The sequence below is a fragment of the Simochromis diagramma genome, unplaced genomic scaffold, assembly GCF_900408965.1.
Source record: "Simochromis diagramma unplaced genomic scaffold, fSimDia1.1 OVJJ01000603.1, whole genome shotgun sequence".
Taxonomy (NCBI): domain Eukaryota; kingdom Metazoa; phylum Chordata; class Actinopteri; order Cichliformes; family Cichlidae; genus Simochromis; species Simochromis diagramma.
This window is the reverse complement of record NW_024387414.1, coordinates 7,202,416-7,218,859: the sequence shown is the minus strand read 5'-3', so window position 1 is coordinate 7,218,859 and position 16,444 is coordinate 7,202,416. Positions and strand designations below refer to the sequence as shown.

The 16,444-nt window shown below is 39.9% G+C and overlaps 1 protein-coding gene across 1 annotated transcript in view; it reads right to left on the bottom strand.

Moving 5' to 3' along the window:
- Positions 1 to 905: 905 nt before the first annotated feature.
- The window catches only part of LOC120721393 (collagen and calcium-binding EGF domain-containing protein 1-like), a 41,159-nt gene continuing 25,620 nt past the window's right edge, over positions 906 to 16,444 (bottom strand). Inside the window, exons 3-11 of the mRNA XM_040011685.1 lie at positions 12,387 to 12,439; positions 10,754 to 10,888; positions 10,169 to 10,306; positions 5,626 to 5,759; positions 5,259 to 5,373; positions 4,937 to 5,076; positions 4,415 to 4,450; positions 4,030 to 4,065; positions 906 to 3,364 (exon numbers count right to left, since the gene is read on the bottom strand). Coding sequence (XP_039867619.1) covers positions 3,176 to 3,364; positions 4,030 to 4,065; positions 4,415 to 4,450; positions 4,937 to 5,076; positions 5,259 to 5,373; positions 5,626 to 5,759; positions 10,169 to 10,306; positions 10,754 to 10,888; positions 12,387 to 12,439 — 976 coding nt within the window. The 3' untranslated portion in view covers positions 906 to 3,175. The remainder of the gene's footprint in view (positions 3,365 to 4,029; positions 4,066 to 4,414; positions 4,451 to 4,936; positions 5,077 to 5,258; positions 5,374 to 5,625; positions 5,760 to 10,168; positions 10,307 to 10,753; positions 10,889 to 12,386; positions 12,440 to 16,444) is intronic.

Below are 16,444 nucleotides of genomic sequence, written 5' to 3'. Positions count from 1 at the left end.
CCCGTTTTTGTTGATCTTCTGTGATGGAGGAGACAAATCTATTGTGAGTGATGGTATGTGAACTTCATGCATCAAGATGCACTCTGGTGACCTTGCCTCTACTGTCCTCTACAGGCTGAGAAAGAGGCTTCCAATTGCATGACAAGCGGTGAAGGAAATGAGATAATCTCTTTCAGTCTCCTGCCTTTCTCTTACTGACATGGTTCTTAAATTGTTTCATGTTGTTTTTCCTGATCCCGTTTGCACGGCAGGGGGTGGAGCTGTTAAGTGAGAAGTCTGTCACGAAGTGAAACACACACACACACACGTAACAGACACTGATATATGTGTGTGTGTGTGTAAATGCATATATATTAAAAAAAAGTTTTTTAAATATATATATATATATATATATATATATATATATATATATATATATATATATATGTATATATATATATATAAATAATATGTGTGGTGAACCAGATCACAGCACAAATCAAACATATTTCACAATCTCTTAAGTTGTGGGGTGCACAAGCTCAAACAGGCCCTCGCTGTCAGCCTGCACTCTATAATTATCCCTACAGCTCTGTACCCCAAGACATTTCACCTCTGACCTCTAATTGTTACACCTTTCATAATAACATGCAGCCACGCGATGGTTCAACAGTCAGCGCTGAACATAATGATGAGCACCAGCCTGTACATGAATGCTAGGATAATTCATGTATGCTCAGAAACATGGAGAAATATAAACACCTTCTAAGTATGTGATGGTTTGGTGGCAGGGCCCTTTGATCAGGTAAGTAAAAACCTGGGTGGGATTCACAAAGCAAATTAAAGAACGCAACGCTTTGCTTTGAGAAAGCACCATCTGAGAATTAGCACCCTCTGCTGGTGGCACTGAATAAATCCACACTTGGTTTGAAAGTCAGAATCATCTTTATTTGGCCAAGTTTGTGCACACAAGCAGGGAATTTGAGTCTGGCTATACTCTTTTTAGTGGTGAGTAGTTAGTGCACTATGTCTCAGAAGGTTTCTGGATTTCAAACTACTGTTGGCTGGGTCTTTCTTTGTGAGTTGTGCTTGTGTCCGTTTTTCACAATTACTCAAGCTTGCTTTTTCAGTGCAGCAACAGTGCATGTTAGAGTTGGAATTGGTATGAGTGTAGTCTGTTTTTTACCCAGTGTCATCTGGGACAGGCTCCAACCCCCTTGGGACATAAATTGGAAAAGTGTGAGTATGAGTGGGCTATAAATTTGGCAATTGCTATTAATCGATTTATGGCACAAAAACCCTCAGGTTGTCTTTTCAAACTGAATTAGTGATTATTATGTTATTATTAGTATTATTATTATTATTATTATTATTATACACATTTATTCAGCACCAAAATCATCCAGATGAAAATACTAGAGTCTCAAATTAGTTTACTGAGTTTTCCATTGTAATGTACTTATAGTGGACACATTTTAAACTGTGTTCATATTTTCATATGGGGAGGATAAATCCTGATAGCGATGCTCCTGGTTGCTCCTAGCAACCTTGTTAAAACATTTTTCATATAAAAATTTTATTATGCTGAACTGAAGTAAAATAGACCATTTAGGGCGATTATTAGCTGTTTTATATTTGTGTATATATTATTGCTCTGTGTAATTTGAGAATTCTGCATAGTGTGCTGTTTCTAGAGTTAGAGCTCCTGGCTCTACTCTTTTGGGACCTCTTGGGCTTTAATTTCCACATCTGCTTTATTTTGTTGTGCTCCTTCTTCCTGATGTTGCTGTCCACTGATATTGTCTAGGAAATTATCAGTCCTTTAGCACATAAACACAGTATAGTGATCAGTATAAGGTGAAGAAAGCTGCTTCTGGTCAGATGGAAAAAAACACACAAACACAAAAGAGTGGATTTGGCAAAATGAAATGGCTGGCGGTGGACAGATGTAAGGGTATCAATGGTTACAATAAACAGCATGAATGTTGTGTCACAAGACACGATAAGATGACTGATCAGTTTCTTTTCACTAACTCATCTACCAAGGCATTTTAGAGAGTATAGCAGCTGTGGCAGTTTGTCTTATAACAACAGCTGTAATCTCGACATTTTGACTTTACTCTCAAAATAATCAGTAATATATATGTTTTTTAACATGGCTCTCATTCTCCTCTGTAACTTTTGCTACATGCTTTGTTGAAAACCAACTAATTATTACATCTTTTGAAACTGATGGACAACAAATTCAAATTGAAAACTACAAAATAACTACATTAAGACAAACCTTGACAAGCACTCAGTTTAGCCTTTTCATAATTTACTTAAAAAAATAAAATAAAATAGAATAAAATGAAATAAAATAAAATAAAATAAAATAAAATAAATGACCAGCCGTCTTCTTGTCTGTCTTGCTGGCTCATCCTCCAATTTTAAAAGATGTTCAACATTCTTCTTGAACATGTTCATAATGAACCCATTAAACAAGTGAGTTTAAAGATTATTATGTGTCCATTTTTTACTTTTTAAAATCATTTACATCACTTCATATTATTTCTAAGTGGTACATATCAGGTGATTTCTATGTGTTAAATGTTTTTTCTATTAAAATTGATCTTCTTTAATTTTAATTTTAACAATACCATACTCATATATCTTTATTTTCTGAAGACCCCCTCAGAGGTTAGCTGCACAGTCAGTGTTCATGGCTGGATGCCACAGGCAGGTGCTGAGGAGGGTAACAGCGCAGGGCCTGGGTCCTCATACCAGTGCCCTGGAGGCAAACTGTGAGTGGCACAGCAGAGCTTTCGTGAACAGACTCAGAAACAGGAAGAGATGTAGACGATAAAGTCGGTCGTTTGAAGTGGTTCTGCTCAGAGGCACAGCTCAGAGACTCAGACATAAAGGCTCACGCGGCATGTCCTGCACGCACACCCTTCACTCTCACATCCACTTGAAAGGCAGCAAAACAGCGCTTGCAGTGGTCAAAGCATCAGATTTCAAAATTTAGGTTGCTCTCTTTTACTGTCTGTACCATTGTTGAGAGTTCAAGCAAGGCTCATCCCAGCCATAAGTTTAATAATTATGTACACGCTAACATTTTGACCGCCAGCATCCGTTATCCTCTAAGCAAAGAGTCAGGATTGATATGTTGTTTGCTGGGATCAAGTAATTGTTACTCTGAGGTGGACGTTAGAGGTCAGGTATTAAGCATGTGATCTCCTTTTCCAGAGCCCCACTCTACAAAATCTGCTTCCCCGCTGTTATGAGGAGGACTGTCCAGAGAGATTCCCCGCTGCTCCCCAAACACCTTCTCTTGCAGTTCGATTATGTCATTTCGGATGTCAGCCATCATTAGCAAAAGAAAGTCAAAGGAGCCAGGTGGACCCTAGAGACAGGCGAGAAATTGATTGGTTAGTTAATTAATTGTGCACGTGCAGCCTGAAAATGAAGGAAAAGCTGAAAGCCCCCGAAACAGTGCAGCTCCTTGAATGGTCACTAAATCATTACTCCAAATGTCAGTTAGCCCCCATAACTAGTTTACCCTTTACATCACAGCTGTAAGCTCACTCTTTTAAATTTATTCTAGACTTAAATATATGGGGTTGCAGCCACAAAGGGATTTAGCAAGTAGCTGTCTGCTAGTATTTACCACCTTTTGCCCATGTTTGTGGCATTTGTTCCTTTTAAAACATGTTCAGTGAAATTATCTGATGAATAATGTGGACTAATATTACAACAGACTCTCCAAAAAGTCTGTGTTCCAGTTTTCATGGTACATTTTTGCATGTTATTTTTATGCTACATTGCACTTATTAGCAGGTACTGAGTGTTTGACTGATGCACACTTAAGGTGTATGGATGCAGCTTGTTAACCAACCTTGCCAGACTTTGTTTTTTTAACCCTCTTATCCAAATATGATCACTTCTAGCACCTAAAACGCTTAGACTAAAGCTTTACACCAGGGCTACGTAAACAAGTAGGTGATTTCACAGTGGCTATGCCTATCATTGATATAGTGTGTTATAATCCATACATCTATAATGACTTACAGGTGGGCCTCTGGGACCTGGAGCTCCTCTGTCACCCTGTAGATGAGAAACAGCACGCACTGATTGAGTTTTAACCTTTTAAACTGTATTCAGCTTGCTTGCTTCCATGGACAATAAGACTCATAACAGGGTGTACTGTAGCTTCATGCATGGGAAGAGCATCAGTGGTGAGTTTAAATGTCAGAATGGTGAGACGAGGTATAAGAAACAGTTAAAAAACAAAAAACCGTAATAAATGTTGTTAAGTTTGCTTTTCAGAGCAGGGTCTATTAAGAGTGCATTTGAAATGTGTGAGCCAGACACAGACAGGCACAAGATGGCGACTGGCGATGGTGACACAAAAGCATACAAAGACACATAAGCAAAATAAAGTTGCTATAACAACCTTTAATCCATCTCTTCCTGGCGCCCCGGGTGGTCCCTGTATAAACGATTGAGAGATGGGTTTAAGAACAGCAGGTTTTCTTTTAATCACAGCAACAGTTACCTGCTTAAACTATTATCATACAGTTCATCTATTCATCTTTGAGCTACCTCTTTCCACTGATGCAGTACTGGTGTCTGACACAGAACAGATTTTTTTCAAGGCAAAGCAAGTTTGCTAGTTCCAAGTAGTGATTACTGATATCAGTGACTATTGGAGGCTCTGCTGCAAAAAAAAAGACTCATAAATTGCAGGTACAGTCTTCAGATTCATAGTGAATAGCAACTTATGCTGCCAACATTACTTGTAGGATTTGGTTGCTAATCCGCTGGAAATGGATTAATAATACGTCTCTACATAAATCAAGACAGAACTGGATGCGTCTCAGCACCAGTCATGTCACTGCGCCAGTGGAAAAGTGATTGAAGTGGGAGGTAAAGCCTGTAAGAACACCTAAATTATGGTGCCAGTTTCTTTCCTTACCACTGCCCCCCTGCGGCCTCTCTTTATGTGCTTTAGGTCAGGCTCTGGACCCATAGGTCCCATGTCTCCCCGAGGGCCAGGAGGTCCAGGAGGGCCCCTCTCCCCAAGGTCACCTCTCATTCCAGGTTGCCCTGGGTGTCCTGGTAGAGACAGAAGAAAAATATAGTAACCTTTAAGAGCGAACATCATCTGTTCAGAACATTTCATTTGATTATTTTCCAGTAAATCTATTAGGTAAATAGCCAAAATATTCTCCACTGTAATACAGTGTCTGTAACTAGAGGTGGATCTGTCTCTAGGATTTCCATCAGTTTCATATTACCTGGGACGCCAGGAGCTCCTGGAGGGCCAGGAAGACCAGAAAGGCATGGGCCATCAGGTTTTTTTCCTGCTCGTCCCAGACTTGGTTTATTACTGCTGTTGGCCAAGCCAGGTACCTTCAAAAGAATAGAAGAAAGTTGAAACTAAAATGAATTTAAAGGTCAGATGTGTGGTCCAACACAGTTTGACTGTGTGAACAATTGAATAATTTCTTTAACATCCTCAGTTTTTTATGCAACTATTAAGTCTTGCTCACTTTTTAGCCATCATCATTTACAATAAATGGTCTGATTGACTGACTGAAAGAGTTCATGCTTGAATGCTTGATTCAGTCATTTGGTTTAACTGCTGTTACATAGAGATGTTACCTGGTTGGGTGAGTGTGTATTTCCCAGCTTGAGTTTCAGCTGCAGTAAACTATTTTTCATGTTCATAAAATCTTGACAGGTGAATGAGCAGGTACCAGAACTCATCAAGGTATCTGACTTCCCTGATGAGCTCACTGCAACAAAAAAGCAAGGAAATAAAATTCTCAAACTGTACTGCATGCTGTTAAGTTAAATAACAGAAGAAAGAAGTTCAGTCAATTTTTTTGAATTCATATGAGTTTAAATACCACCACAAGCAGTACTGTAATTGTAATTGTAATTACTGTAATTGATTTTTGTTTTCGTGTTCTTACTTTTTTTCTTTGTCTCTCTTTTATGTCTGTCTCTTAACTTCCATTTTTCCACTGTCCACATTTTTCATGGTTATTTCCTTCTGTATTTTGCCTTCACCTGTGTCTGATCTCCATCTTTTCAACCCTGGGTTTATATCTTCCTGTCTTCCCTCTATCAGTTGCCAGTGTGTTTGCTCTGTGTTTGTTTTTCCTGTTGTAACTCATGCTCCTGTTTTTGGTTTGGTTTTATTTTCATTCTTTAACCTTGTGTTTCTTTCTTTTAAAAAAAAAGTTTTTGATGTTTTTTGCATCACCTAATAAAATGGGTTCTTGTCATTTACTTTCCTGGCTTTGCATCCTAAGTTTGTCATGCATCTACTCACAGTTGCAGTTATTCAAACAACCTTCTTCTGTTCAACCTCACATAAAATCTCACATCTATCTTTGTTATAACATAATCTGCCCTACCACCAGCTGGAAGCGATATCTTATTTAAAACAGCCAAAGGCCTAAAAGAATCTGCTACAAGTTCTGTTTACTAGGGGTGCAACGATACACAAAATTCACGGTTCGGTTCGGTTCGATACTTTGGTGTCATGGTTCGATATTTTTTCGATACAAAAAAATGTTCATGCCTTTTTAATTTGTCATTTATTAAATTTATAAATATATATTTTAACTCAAAAGTACAGTTTTTAAATTTAATGTTGCTGAAACAAAAGTAATTAAAAAAATGAATATATCTCAGGGCTCTCAAAATTTCAAAATCCCTGGTAGCCCTTCGGGCAGGGACTCTTCAGTTTTTGGTAGCCCAAAATAAATGTAAGTAGCCCGAATAAAAAAAGAGAGCAATTTTTTGATTGATGTTTTGTTTCCTTTACAATATTATACATTAAAGTATAATATTGTAAAGGAAACAAAACATTAATCAAAAAATTGTTGAAAAACACATTACAACATTGTATAAAAATTACAATCATCAACTCAAATACTTGGTTCTAATTGAACAGAAATTTCTATGAACTTGTAAGAACTGTGTAGGACATGAATCCGTCTGTGTCAGATCCTGAATTTGAAATTTCCACTGAAGTCACGGGTAAGAGACAAGTGGAACCAAGATCGAGGCCATTTGCTTTTTGAAGTTTGCAAAGACTGCTAAATTGTGCCAGTGGTAGTTCACTCTTTGCAACATAGTACGCTGTTCTAAACAGATTTTTCAGGTTTATTTTTAGTATGTTATTTGCAATTGGTGTTTGTTCTGGGAAAGATATTGCAGACTGAGCAATAATGCATTTCTTGCATTTCTCATGGGTTCTAATGGGGGCCTTTCTTAAAATGACTGGTCCCAGTAACAAAGGCGCTTGTCGACTCAGAAATCGAGAGAAAACCAACAACACACCCGGCAGAACATTATGTTATTTACACGGGTGCACATAAGTGGTCCGCATGTGCGCATTCGCTGTCAAAATAAAAGACGCGCACCAGATAAGAAGTTGCAACGCGCGTTTGCGTCCATATAAAAAGCACTGTTTTTGTCCGCTAGAGTGGGATTTTCACGGCACATTCCGCACCACATCTCTGTGCGTTCATCATTTGTTTGAAGCCAGCTCACCTCCTGCAACCACTTTTCCGAGAATACGTGCTTCTTTTGTAGTTCGGACTCCTTCTGACATTTGTTTGGAGGTGGAGGAACACCAAAGTAATTGCTTAAAGGAGCTTCTTCAACATCTTTAAGAGTTCTAAACAAATGTCTGTCCTCCTCCAGAAAATCTTATGTATGCAAACACGCGTTGCAACTTCATATCTTGTGCGCGTTTTTTTTTTTTTTTTTTTTGACAGCGAATGCGCACCTGCGGACCACTTATGTGCAGCCCCGGTTATATAGCTCGTCATATTGCAGCCACAGAAATTCTTTTGTCCATGAAACCATAAAGCTGCACTTTCTTTTTGCCTTATAGGCTGATTTGTCATAACTTTTCCGTTTTGTGGTAAACTTTTCTTTGGCTGTCACTTCTTCACCCTGACCTCTCTTATTTGGCTCAGCAGAACTAAAATATATATCCTGCTACTTATACACACACACACACATACACACACATAACGGTCAGTGATTCTCTGCGCGATCAACCTCTCATATGTTTAAGCTTGTTGCGGGAGATTTCACTTGTCATGTTTGCATAGTAAGCTAACGATTGATAAGACAATGTCAGAGGAATTGGTGCACAAATTATCATCACTCACCAATCAGTACTGTCGCTCTCTATACACAATTCCGCGATTGCAAAGTGAAAACAAAAAACAAGCGCAAATTCAAACGCGATTTCAATATGTCACATACTGACAGTGGCTCACCGATGCCAATGACATAATTACCCAGCTACATTTCCGAAAGAATGCAAAAGCATTGACATATATTTTTCCTTCCTACAATAGCCCGACGGGCAGGGCAGAGAGATTTTGGACTGGAAAAATCGCTAGCCCCGGGACGTCGGGCTAGCAATTTTGCAAGCCCTGTATCTGATTGAGGAATCACTCATCTTTGGAAAAGAGAGTTTATTACAGAGAAATGGCTCTTTCCAAAATAAAAGCTATACTATACGCTTCTTCTGGGCTATATTCTCAGCAGCATATTGTAGCGGGTCAGGGCTGTTCGGGGTTCTGTTTGTACAGTTATGTTTTGTTTATGTTGCCATAGTGACAGGTGACGCCCTCTCGCTGCCACGGTGTGTCCTTCCGGGGTCAGAGGGCGCCCTGTGTGTTGTTGTTGTTGTTGCTGTGCGGTTGCCGCGCTGAGCAGTTAGCTAGCGGCAGTGTTCTTCTGCAGATGTCAATAAACGGCTGTGCTCCCTGGCTAGCTCACGGGAAACAAGACCAAACGACACCTCCGTCTCCTCGTTGTCTGTGCTCGCCACATTGGTGTCAGAAGTGGGATGATGGTGGCACCCCATGTTCTAACCAGAGTGACTTTCCCCCCGCCGGTCGTGACCGGCCGGTGCGCCAAAAGAAGGCACCTGGACATTTGCAGGACTTTGTGTGGGGTAATGGGGTCGTCGGGGACGACTGACCCCTTAGGTGGGGGCTATGTAGAGGGTCAGGGCTGGTCGGGGTTCTGTTTGTACAGTTATGTTTTGTTTATGTTGCCATAGTGACGGGTGACGCCCTCTCGCTGCGACGGTGTGTCCTTCCGGGGTCAGAGGGCGCCCTGTGTGTTGTAGTTGTTGTTGTTGCTGTTGCCGCGCTGAGCAGTTAGCTAGCGGCAGTGTTCTTCTGCAGATGTCAATAAACGGCTGTGCTCCCTGGCTAGCTCACGGGAAGCAAGACCAAACGATACCTCCGTCTCCTCCTTGTCTGAGCTCGCCACAATATTAAACATATCAGGTCCCCATAAGGAGAATCATGTGCTAACGGCTGTCTAAATGACTCGGGTAAAGTTTGTAGCATGCATGCTTGTTGTTTTTGTCTGCTTCCACTTGTCTTTGCACTAGGATGATGTCGGCGTAAATGTGCAGTCATATTCGTTGTGTTCCCACTAGTGCTGTCAGCGTTAATCTCGTTGAAATGACGTTAACGCCACAACACGGCAAATCTCCGTTAACCAGCTACCCCTGATCGCCCTGTGCATGGGGCGCTAACACACTAGCTCCCACCCATGTAATTGAGCATTGCGTGGCACATCCAACATACTGTTTTACTTTAGTCCATGATGCGCTTACTTTCAGGGTCATACGTCACATGAAAACCAAAATAATTCCAAACGCAAGATCTGAATGAGGGTGGGGGAGGTTCAATTTGCCATGTTGCAAGGAGAGCTTAACTTCTGTCTCGCTAGCTTGCCCTGCGCTCTTCCTTCTGGCAATGCTGTCTGTGTTGAACGCTCAGTGGATCTGCGCTCGACAGTGCAGCCTAGGCGGAGTAGTCAAACGCAGATTCACTGAGCGCTCAACACAGACAGCATTGTCAGAAGGAAAGTTGATAAAATAAATTACAAATTTTGTATTGTTCGATACATATGCATACCGAACCGAAAGCACTGTTACGAACGGTTCAATATCGATACGAATATCGTTGCACCCCTACTGTTTACAGCGATCAATTTATTTATAAGCACATTTGAAAACAACAAAGGTTGACCAAAGCGCTCTACAACTAAAATGAACGAAACAGAGCAGGAAAAATAGAAGACAAACATGAAAAAAACCCATAAAGCTCAAAATGATGCGATGATGAGTTACAGTGGCACAGAAACTTACAGTTGTGTATGGGGATGCAAGAGCGTTGATCCGATGCAAGTATGTAACCACTGCGACAGCGACACTCAAAGCTGCCCACTGTGTTCACACACTCGTGGTCACACAGACTGCTGCCTGGGGCCTCACACTCATCAATGTCTGCATATTTTTGTGTGATAGAGACAGAAAGGGGAAGAAAGTAGTAAAGATAAAGTTAGTTTACAGTAAATCTCAAGTAAAATTTGAATGTTTAATTCCTACACTTACACATAGTAATTTCTGTCCATTTGTGTGTTTTCAGGTTAATCTTTTATTGTAGAATTTGAAAGATGAAAGTCACTTTGAGGTGTTAAATGTAATTAAGAGCTTTTTAGAATTACTTTTCCAGGTCCTGGTCTAAGCCCAGAAAGCTGATGGTAATAGAGAGAAAATGTTTTGCTGCACAAAACCACAAGAGGGAGCTATTTCACCTGTTTAGTTCCAAACCACACTTGTTACTTAGATCACTTTCAAGAATAAAGACGTGTGGTGCAGTGAATGACAAATAGCCTATGCAAAAGCATAGTTAATTGTTTTTTCCCAGAGATACTGATAATGAAAACTGACCCAGGCAGTATGGAGATTTGTGGTTGCGGTGTCTTTCTCGGTCAAAGCGATATCCAGGATAGCACGTGCAGACAACTCGTCCAAAGTTATCAGTGCACTGCTGCTCGCAAGGTGACGCAGCACACACATCCACACCTATAAAGAGGAGTGTGGTGTGAGCATTTTATACAGCTTCATTACTGCTTTGTTTCATTCATAGAGTTTCAGAACAAGTAAAGAAACATCTCAAAAAGGGTTTACACATATCACAGTAGGATGGGTGTAACACAAGCAAAACATTTACAAAGTAATGTACAAAGTTTCCATACAAGCCATTTCACTCTGCATGGCTTTATTCAGTTTCATTAAGTTCATGCTTTACAGTATCTAATCACAATGAATGTTGGAGTTTATATACGCCACTGCAACCTAGAGTTGCTTGCTTGTTATTCTGCTGTTTATATGTATTTCCCCATCGTGGGAGGGGCTGTCAAAGCAGAGACACCCAGACCTCCCTCTCCCCAAACACCTCCTTCAGCTCTTCTAAGGGTGAAACAAGGAAACCAGGCACGAGACGTAATGTCTCCAGTATGTCCCGGGTATGCTCCAGGGTCTCCTCCTGGTAGAACATATCCAAAACACTTCATCTAAGAGGCACCCAGGAACCACCTCAACTGGCTCCATATAATGTGATAGAGTAGCAGCTCTCCTCTGAGCTCCTCCTGAATGACTGAGCCTTTAACCCAATCTTTAAGCCTGCGACTAGTCACACTAAGTCTAGGATTTCATCTAATAAGTGCATTGTCAGATTTTCAACAGAGTAGTTCATGTCGTAGTTAGTATAGAATATAACTGAAATCCTACAGCAGCCTGCATTAAACTTGTGTGCTATTAGGCCAAAGGAACCATTAAACTGAAACATTAAAATGCAGTTATTTGATCTCTTCTCTGGGTTTCTGTGCCTCACTTATAGCCTCTGGCTGGGGCTGTAAGCACCACAGCATTTGGAGATTTTAATGGCATGTCAAACAAAGTTAAGCACTGATTTATTTTTGTTTATATACTTTGTTATAATTTTATTGTTGCTCAAGTTGACTCAAGTTCAAATTTTAACCTGCTGTAAGAAACATACTACAGATATGATCATATCTATTGTCTATCTTCAGTCTCTCCTTATATATCAGCTATTCACAAATAATTTAGGGAAGCATTCGTTCTTCATGGGGTCATGGAAGAACAGCACCGTCTAGTGTCTGATGCTAATTACTGTTACCATCTGGAAGCACAGGATTACAGTTTTAGAAAGAAACGAAATTGTTTAGCAATGCTTTTCACCAGCCCGTGAGATCATGGCCATGAAAGCTGACAACTTTCACAAGAATCAGATGTTTGTTATGAAAAATCACAGTTGTCAGTTGTCTTTGCCAAGACATATTATTTTTTATGTGCCGTTTGTTTCAGGTGACTGAAGTGTACAAGCTGTATGAAAGGACTGCTAAACTGACAAAGGTGTTCCACATTATGTTTTGTACAGTTTGGTGTGTTTATAAACTGCCTTCGAGGAAAACAAAATTGCATCAGATTTGAAACATGTGGATCCAGATGTGAGAGTTTATGAGCAAAACTTATGCGATGGAGCAAATGGTTTACCTACTTTCAGGTATGCACTGGCCCATCACAAATCTGAATCCTTTACAGCACTTCCTCCTGAAAGAAGAAAAGGAGAATATTCAACGCCAATTTCAGATCAGCTGGGAAAGCCATTTTATTTTATTTTTTTTATACATGAGAAGAGTGATACCGCCGTTATATGTTTGATAAATAAAAAGCCGTACCCAGATGTTGATTTGCTCGGAGAGAAACAGAAAACCCCCATATGTAATAAAAAGTCTGCAAACCAGCACTTCTACAGTCAAACCAAATGTTTCAGTTGATGTTGACTTTGTTACATATTGGATCACGTAATCAGACAATTACAGAGTGGTAAATGAAACAGCAAAAACAGGATAACTGCTGTGATGAATCTGCATTTTAACTGTGTAGCGCATTGCACTGATGAAAAACAGGCCTGCATGATGCACTTTTCTATATAAATGTGATTTGTTGCCCATCAAGTAGAAATGGCTGTTTTAATTAGTAAAGAGCCAAGAAGCAAAATCTGCTTAGTAGAGTCAAAAAATCTTTGCTTCAGAGAGCAGTAATTAAATTGAATAATTTCAGCACTGCAGTTTTATAAGTTTGTTGCTGTTCACGTGAACTTTGTAAAATAAAAAATATTTGGAAAGTGTACACCGCGAGCCAACTGTTGTAGTATTTAAACAGTGTATAAGTGTATAAGTGCAGCTGAAGATAAACGTGAGGACAACAATGACATCCTGCCACCCTCACTGACAACTAACACATCATCATTTAGAGCAGCGGTCCCCAACCTTTTTTTGCACCACGGACCGGTTTATGCCCGACAATATTTTCATGGACCGGCCTTTAAGGTGTTGCGGATAAATACAACAAAATAAAACTAGTACCGGTACCGAAAAAAAGAAGATTTATTCATAACACACGTGAAAAGACCCAGGAAAACCGAGTAAACGATAAAAACGATAACAAAATAACGCTGAAAACCGATAAAAACCCTGAAAACTATACATTTCACACCTGAGACTCAACTCTCGCGGCCCGGTACCAAACGACTCACGGACCGGTACCGGTCTAAGGCCCGGGGGTTGGGGACCGCTGATTTAGAGGAAGGTATTCAGCACTAGCAGCAGCAAAACACTAAAAAGTAAAGAGCAGCTTATTTTATATGCATTATTAACCTGCATCAAAACAGTATTGGAAATGAGAGAGGCCATCCTTTACAAATAATAGTAGACTTAGAGTCAACTAACTAACTATTGCAATAATAAATAAACCCAAGAACTCGAGTTCATTTTGGCAATCTGCTGACAAATGAGCTAGTTGCTCATTTGTCAGCAGGTCATCAAAGCTGCCTGAGGGCTACTGGTCTGTTTCTCAGTTTCACTACAGTTTTAAAAAAGTAGGTAAAAACAAGCTACAGTTACTTCTTATTCTGAATTTTAGTCACAGTACTTAAACTATGAATTCATTAAAAAAAAAAAAAAAAAAAACCAACTTGTTTACAGTCTACTTTTGTGATGTAAACTCCTAAAGTCTTGTAGATGCATTTTTCCCTAAGTCAGCATTGCACAAAAATAATTGGGCAAGAAATTTTCTCACACTTGATTTAGGGTGTTTGGAAATGACAGTCGTTCAGCAATCCCACAACAATCCACCACATGTTACAAGCATCACAGCTGGAAAAAAACAGAGGAAATGGCTCAGAATTTCTAGCAGCACAGCATGCAACAAATATCACACATGCATGCTTGAAAAAACACAGATGAATTCCCAACTCCTATCCTGAAAACTGCAAGCTGTTACCGGAGGGGATTTAGCATGCTGCTTCAGTCAAGGTCCCCTCAAGACAATAAGTTGCTTTTATTTTCTTCCAGCCTCCATGCAGTGTAACCTTAAATCACTATGAGATCCCCCTCCCTCTCTTGAATGAAAAATAACCTATAAAATAGCGAGGCCAGCCTAAACTGATGAGATCCAGATGAGAGTGGCTTTAATCTGCAGCCTGTAGCGTGGAGTGTTGAGAGGGATGTATAAAGCCAGGCTCTGAGCTGAGGTGGAGAAAGGAAAGTGAATACTGAGATGAAGATTGTCACTCATTGCATCAGTCAGTCAATCCATCAATCAATCACTCAGTCAGTGATCCAAGTTGGGCTAATGTGATGCAGATGTACGTCTGAGCAGGAGGGTTTCTTGGATTTATATCGTTGGCATGACAGCAGCTAAAAAGATTATTTAGCTTGAAGATTAAAGTAGATCTGGTTCTGATCAACTTTAGAACAGCTGTAATTTAGGACTACACATATGGCTTAACGACCCTATTTATTTGTTTCAGCAACCCATGGGTTTGTAAAAGTAGAGGAAAACATGGTGCATAACCAAAGAAAAGAAATGGCCCAGTGCATGCATAAAACTACACACACCCCTCTATGCTCTTTTTTCTTTCTCACCCTGAAAACTTATCTGAAATCTTGTGACTCCTTCACTTTCTCTTCTTGAAACAATTTAATAATTCTTGAACTGCTACAGTATGAAGCAACGTGTTATGTAAGCCACTGTTTTTCTCTCCTCTGCTACGTTCTTCCTTCTTGTCTTGATCATTTTTCATTCACGTGCGCTCCTTCTCTCTCATTGGTTGTGCATGTTGACGATCACATATTGAAAGCCAGAGGTGTAGAGTGTCTGGTTCACCACCACCGCAGATTCAGCTTTAATCCTGAGCTGTTTTTGCAGGTTTGTTTTGTTAGCTATTAGCTGAGTTACCAGAAGACATGTTTTTGGTTGTGGTGTTAATCATTGACTGTTGAGTCTTTTTTATTTTAGGACAGAAGGCAGAATCCAAAGAAGCAGCACTTGGCTGGTTCAAGACCTTCTCTCTCATTTGTTTGTTTTGGCCAGGGCTTCCATCTCCCTTATTTGTGTTCGGTTTTTGCATCATTAAATTTGCTTTGAACTCCCAACAGCTCGTGGCTTCTCATAGTTTATGGGTTCCTCTGAGCCAGTAATTTAGGGACCGTAACAGCCACTCTGAACTTTACATGTATGGCTTTGACGCAATGCACACTTTCACCCTGTTTGCAAATGTTTTTCCCTTGAATTTTAGCCAAGCTGTTCATATTCCCCACAGGGTAAAATCCTGGAACACTTCCTACCTGACAAACTAATTGCATTCCCATAAGCATCGACTGCTTACTGCTTTTAGTGCTAATTAGGCAATAATAACACGTTAAGACAATAAAACCAATAGCCCAACATCAGTTTTGTTCTCGTCCTTTTTTAAAGACCAACTTTGAACTCAAATTAGACTAAACAATCACATTGCTTGACAATTTTTGCTGATGAAATTGTGAGTTGTGTGTGCAACTCTTTTAACATAAGTCACCCATAACACCCTTCTCTGTGCAGATGTGTATACACAAATATGCATAAGGCTGTAGAAGTGTAATTCCAGTGTCTGCTCATTTCAACAACAAACCAAAACAACTGACAAATGTGTGCTGTGTCATGAGTCATCTTAATATAACAGGGAAAAAAAGGTGTCATAAATATAAGAAAGTGTTCATAAAATTAGTCATAAACACAGTGGCATGCAAAGGTCTGGACACATAAGACGCAACTTAGCAAAGAATTAATTCCATAATTGATATAGAGACACTTTGATACTAGAAGCAAGTTTGGAAGGAATAAAATAAAATAGTTTCACCAATAAGATGATACCTAAAATGCTACAAGCCAAACACGCTGGCTTGTTTCTGCATGGTGTTCAGTGGGTCCTTAAAAAAAAGAGAAAACGGTGCAAATGGAGGACAAAAGGAGAAGTGGCAAGCCTATAAAAGAACCAACTAAAGAAGATGAACAGTACCTGAAAGTCCTAACCTTAAGAAATAGGAAAAGGAAATCCAGATAAGACCTGAGACAGGACCTGAGAGCTGCATCTGGCCTTTCAGCTGATCCTTCTATTGCCCAACAAAACCTCATCAGAAACGGTCTCACTGGAAGGGTGCAGACCAGGGGAAGGCAGGGGTATGCAAAAAATATAGAATAACTGGAGGTAAAATGAGTAGCAACTTGTCTTAT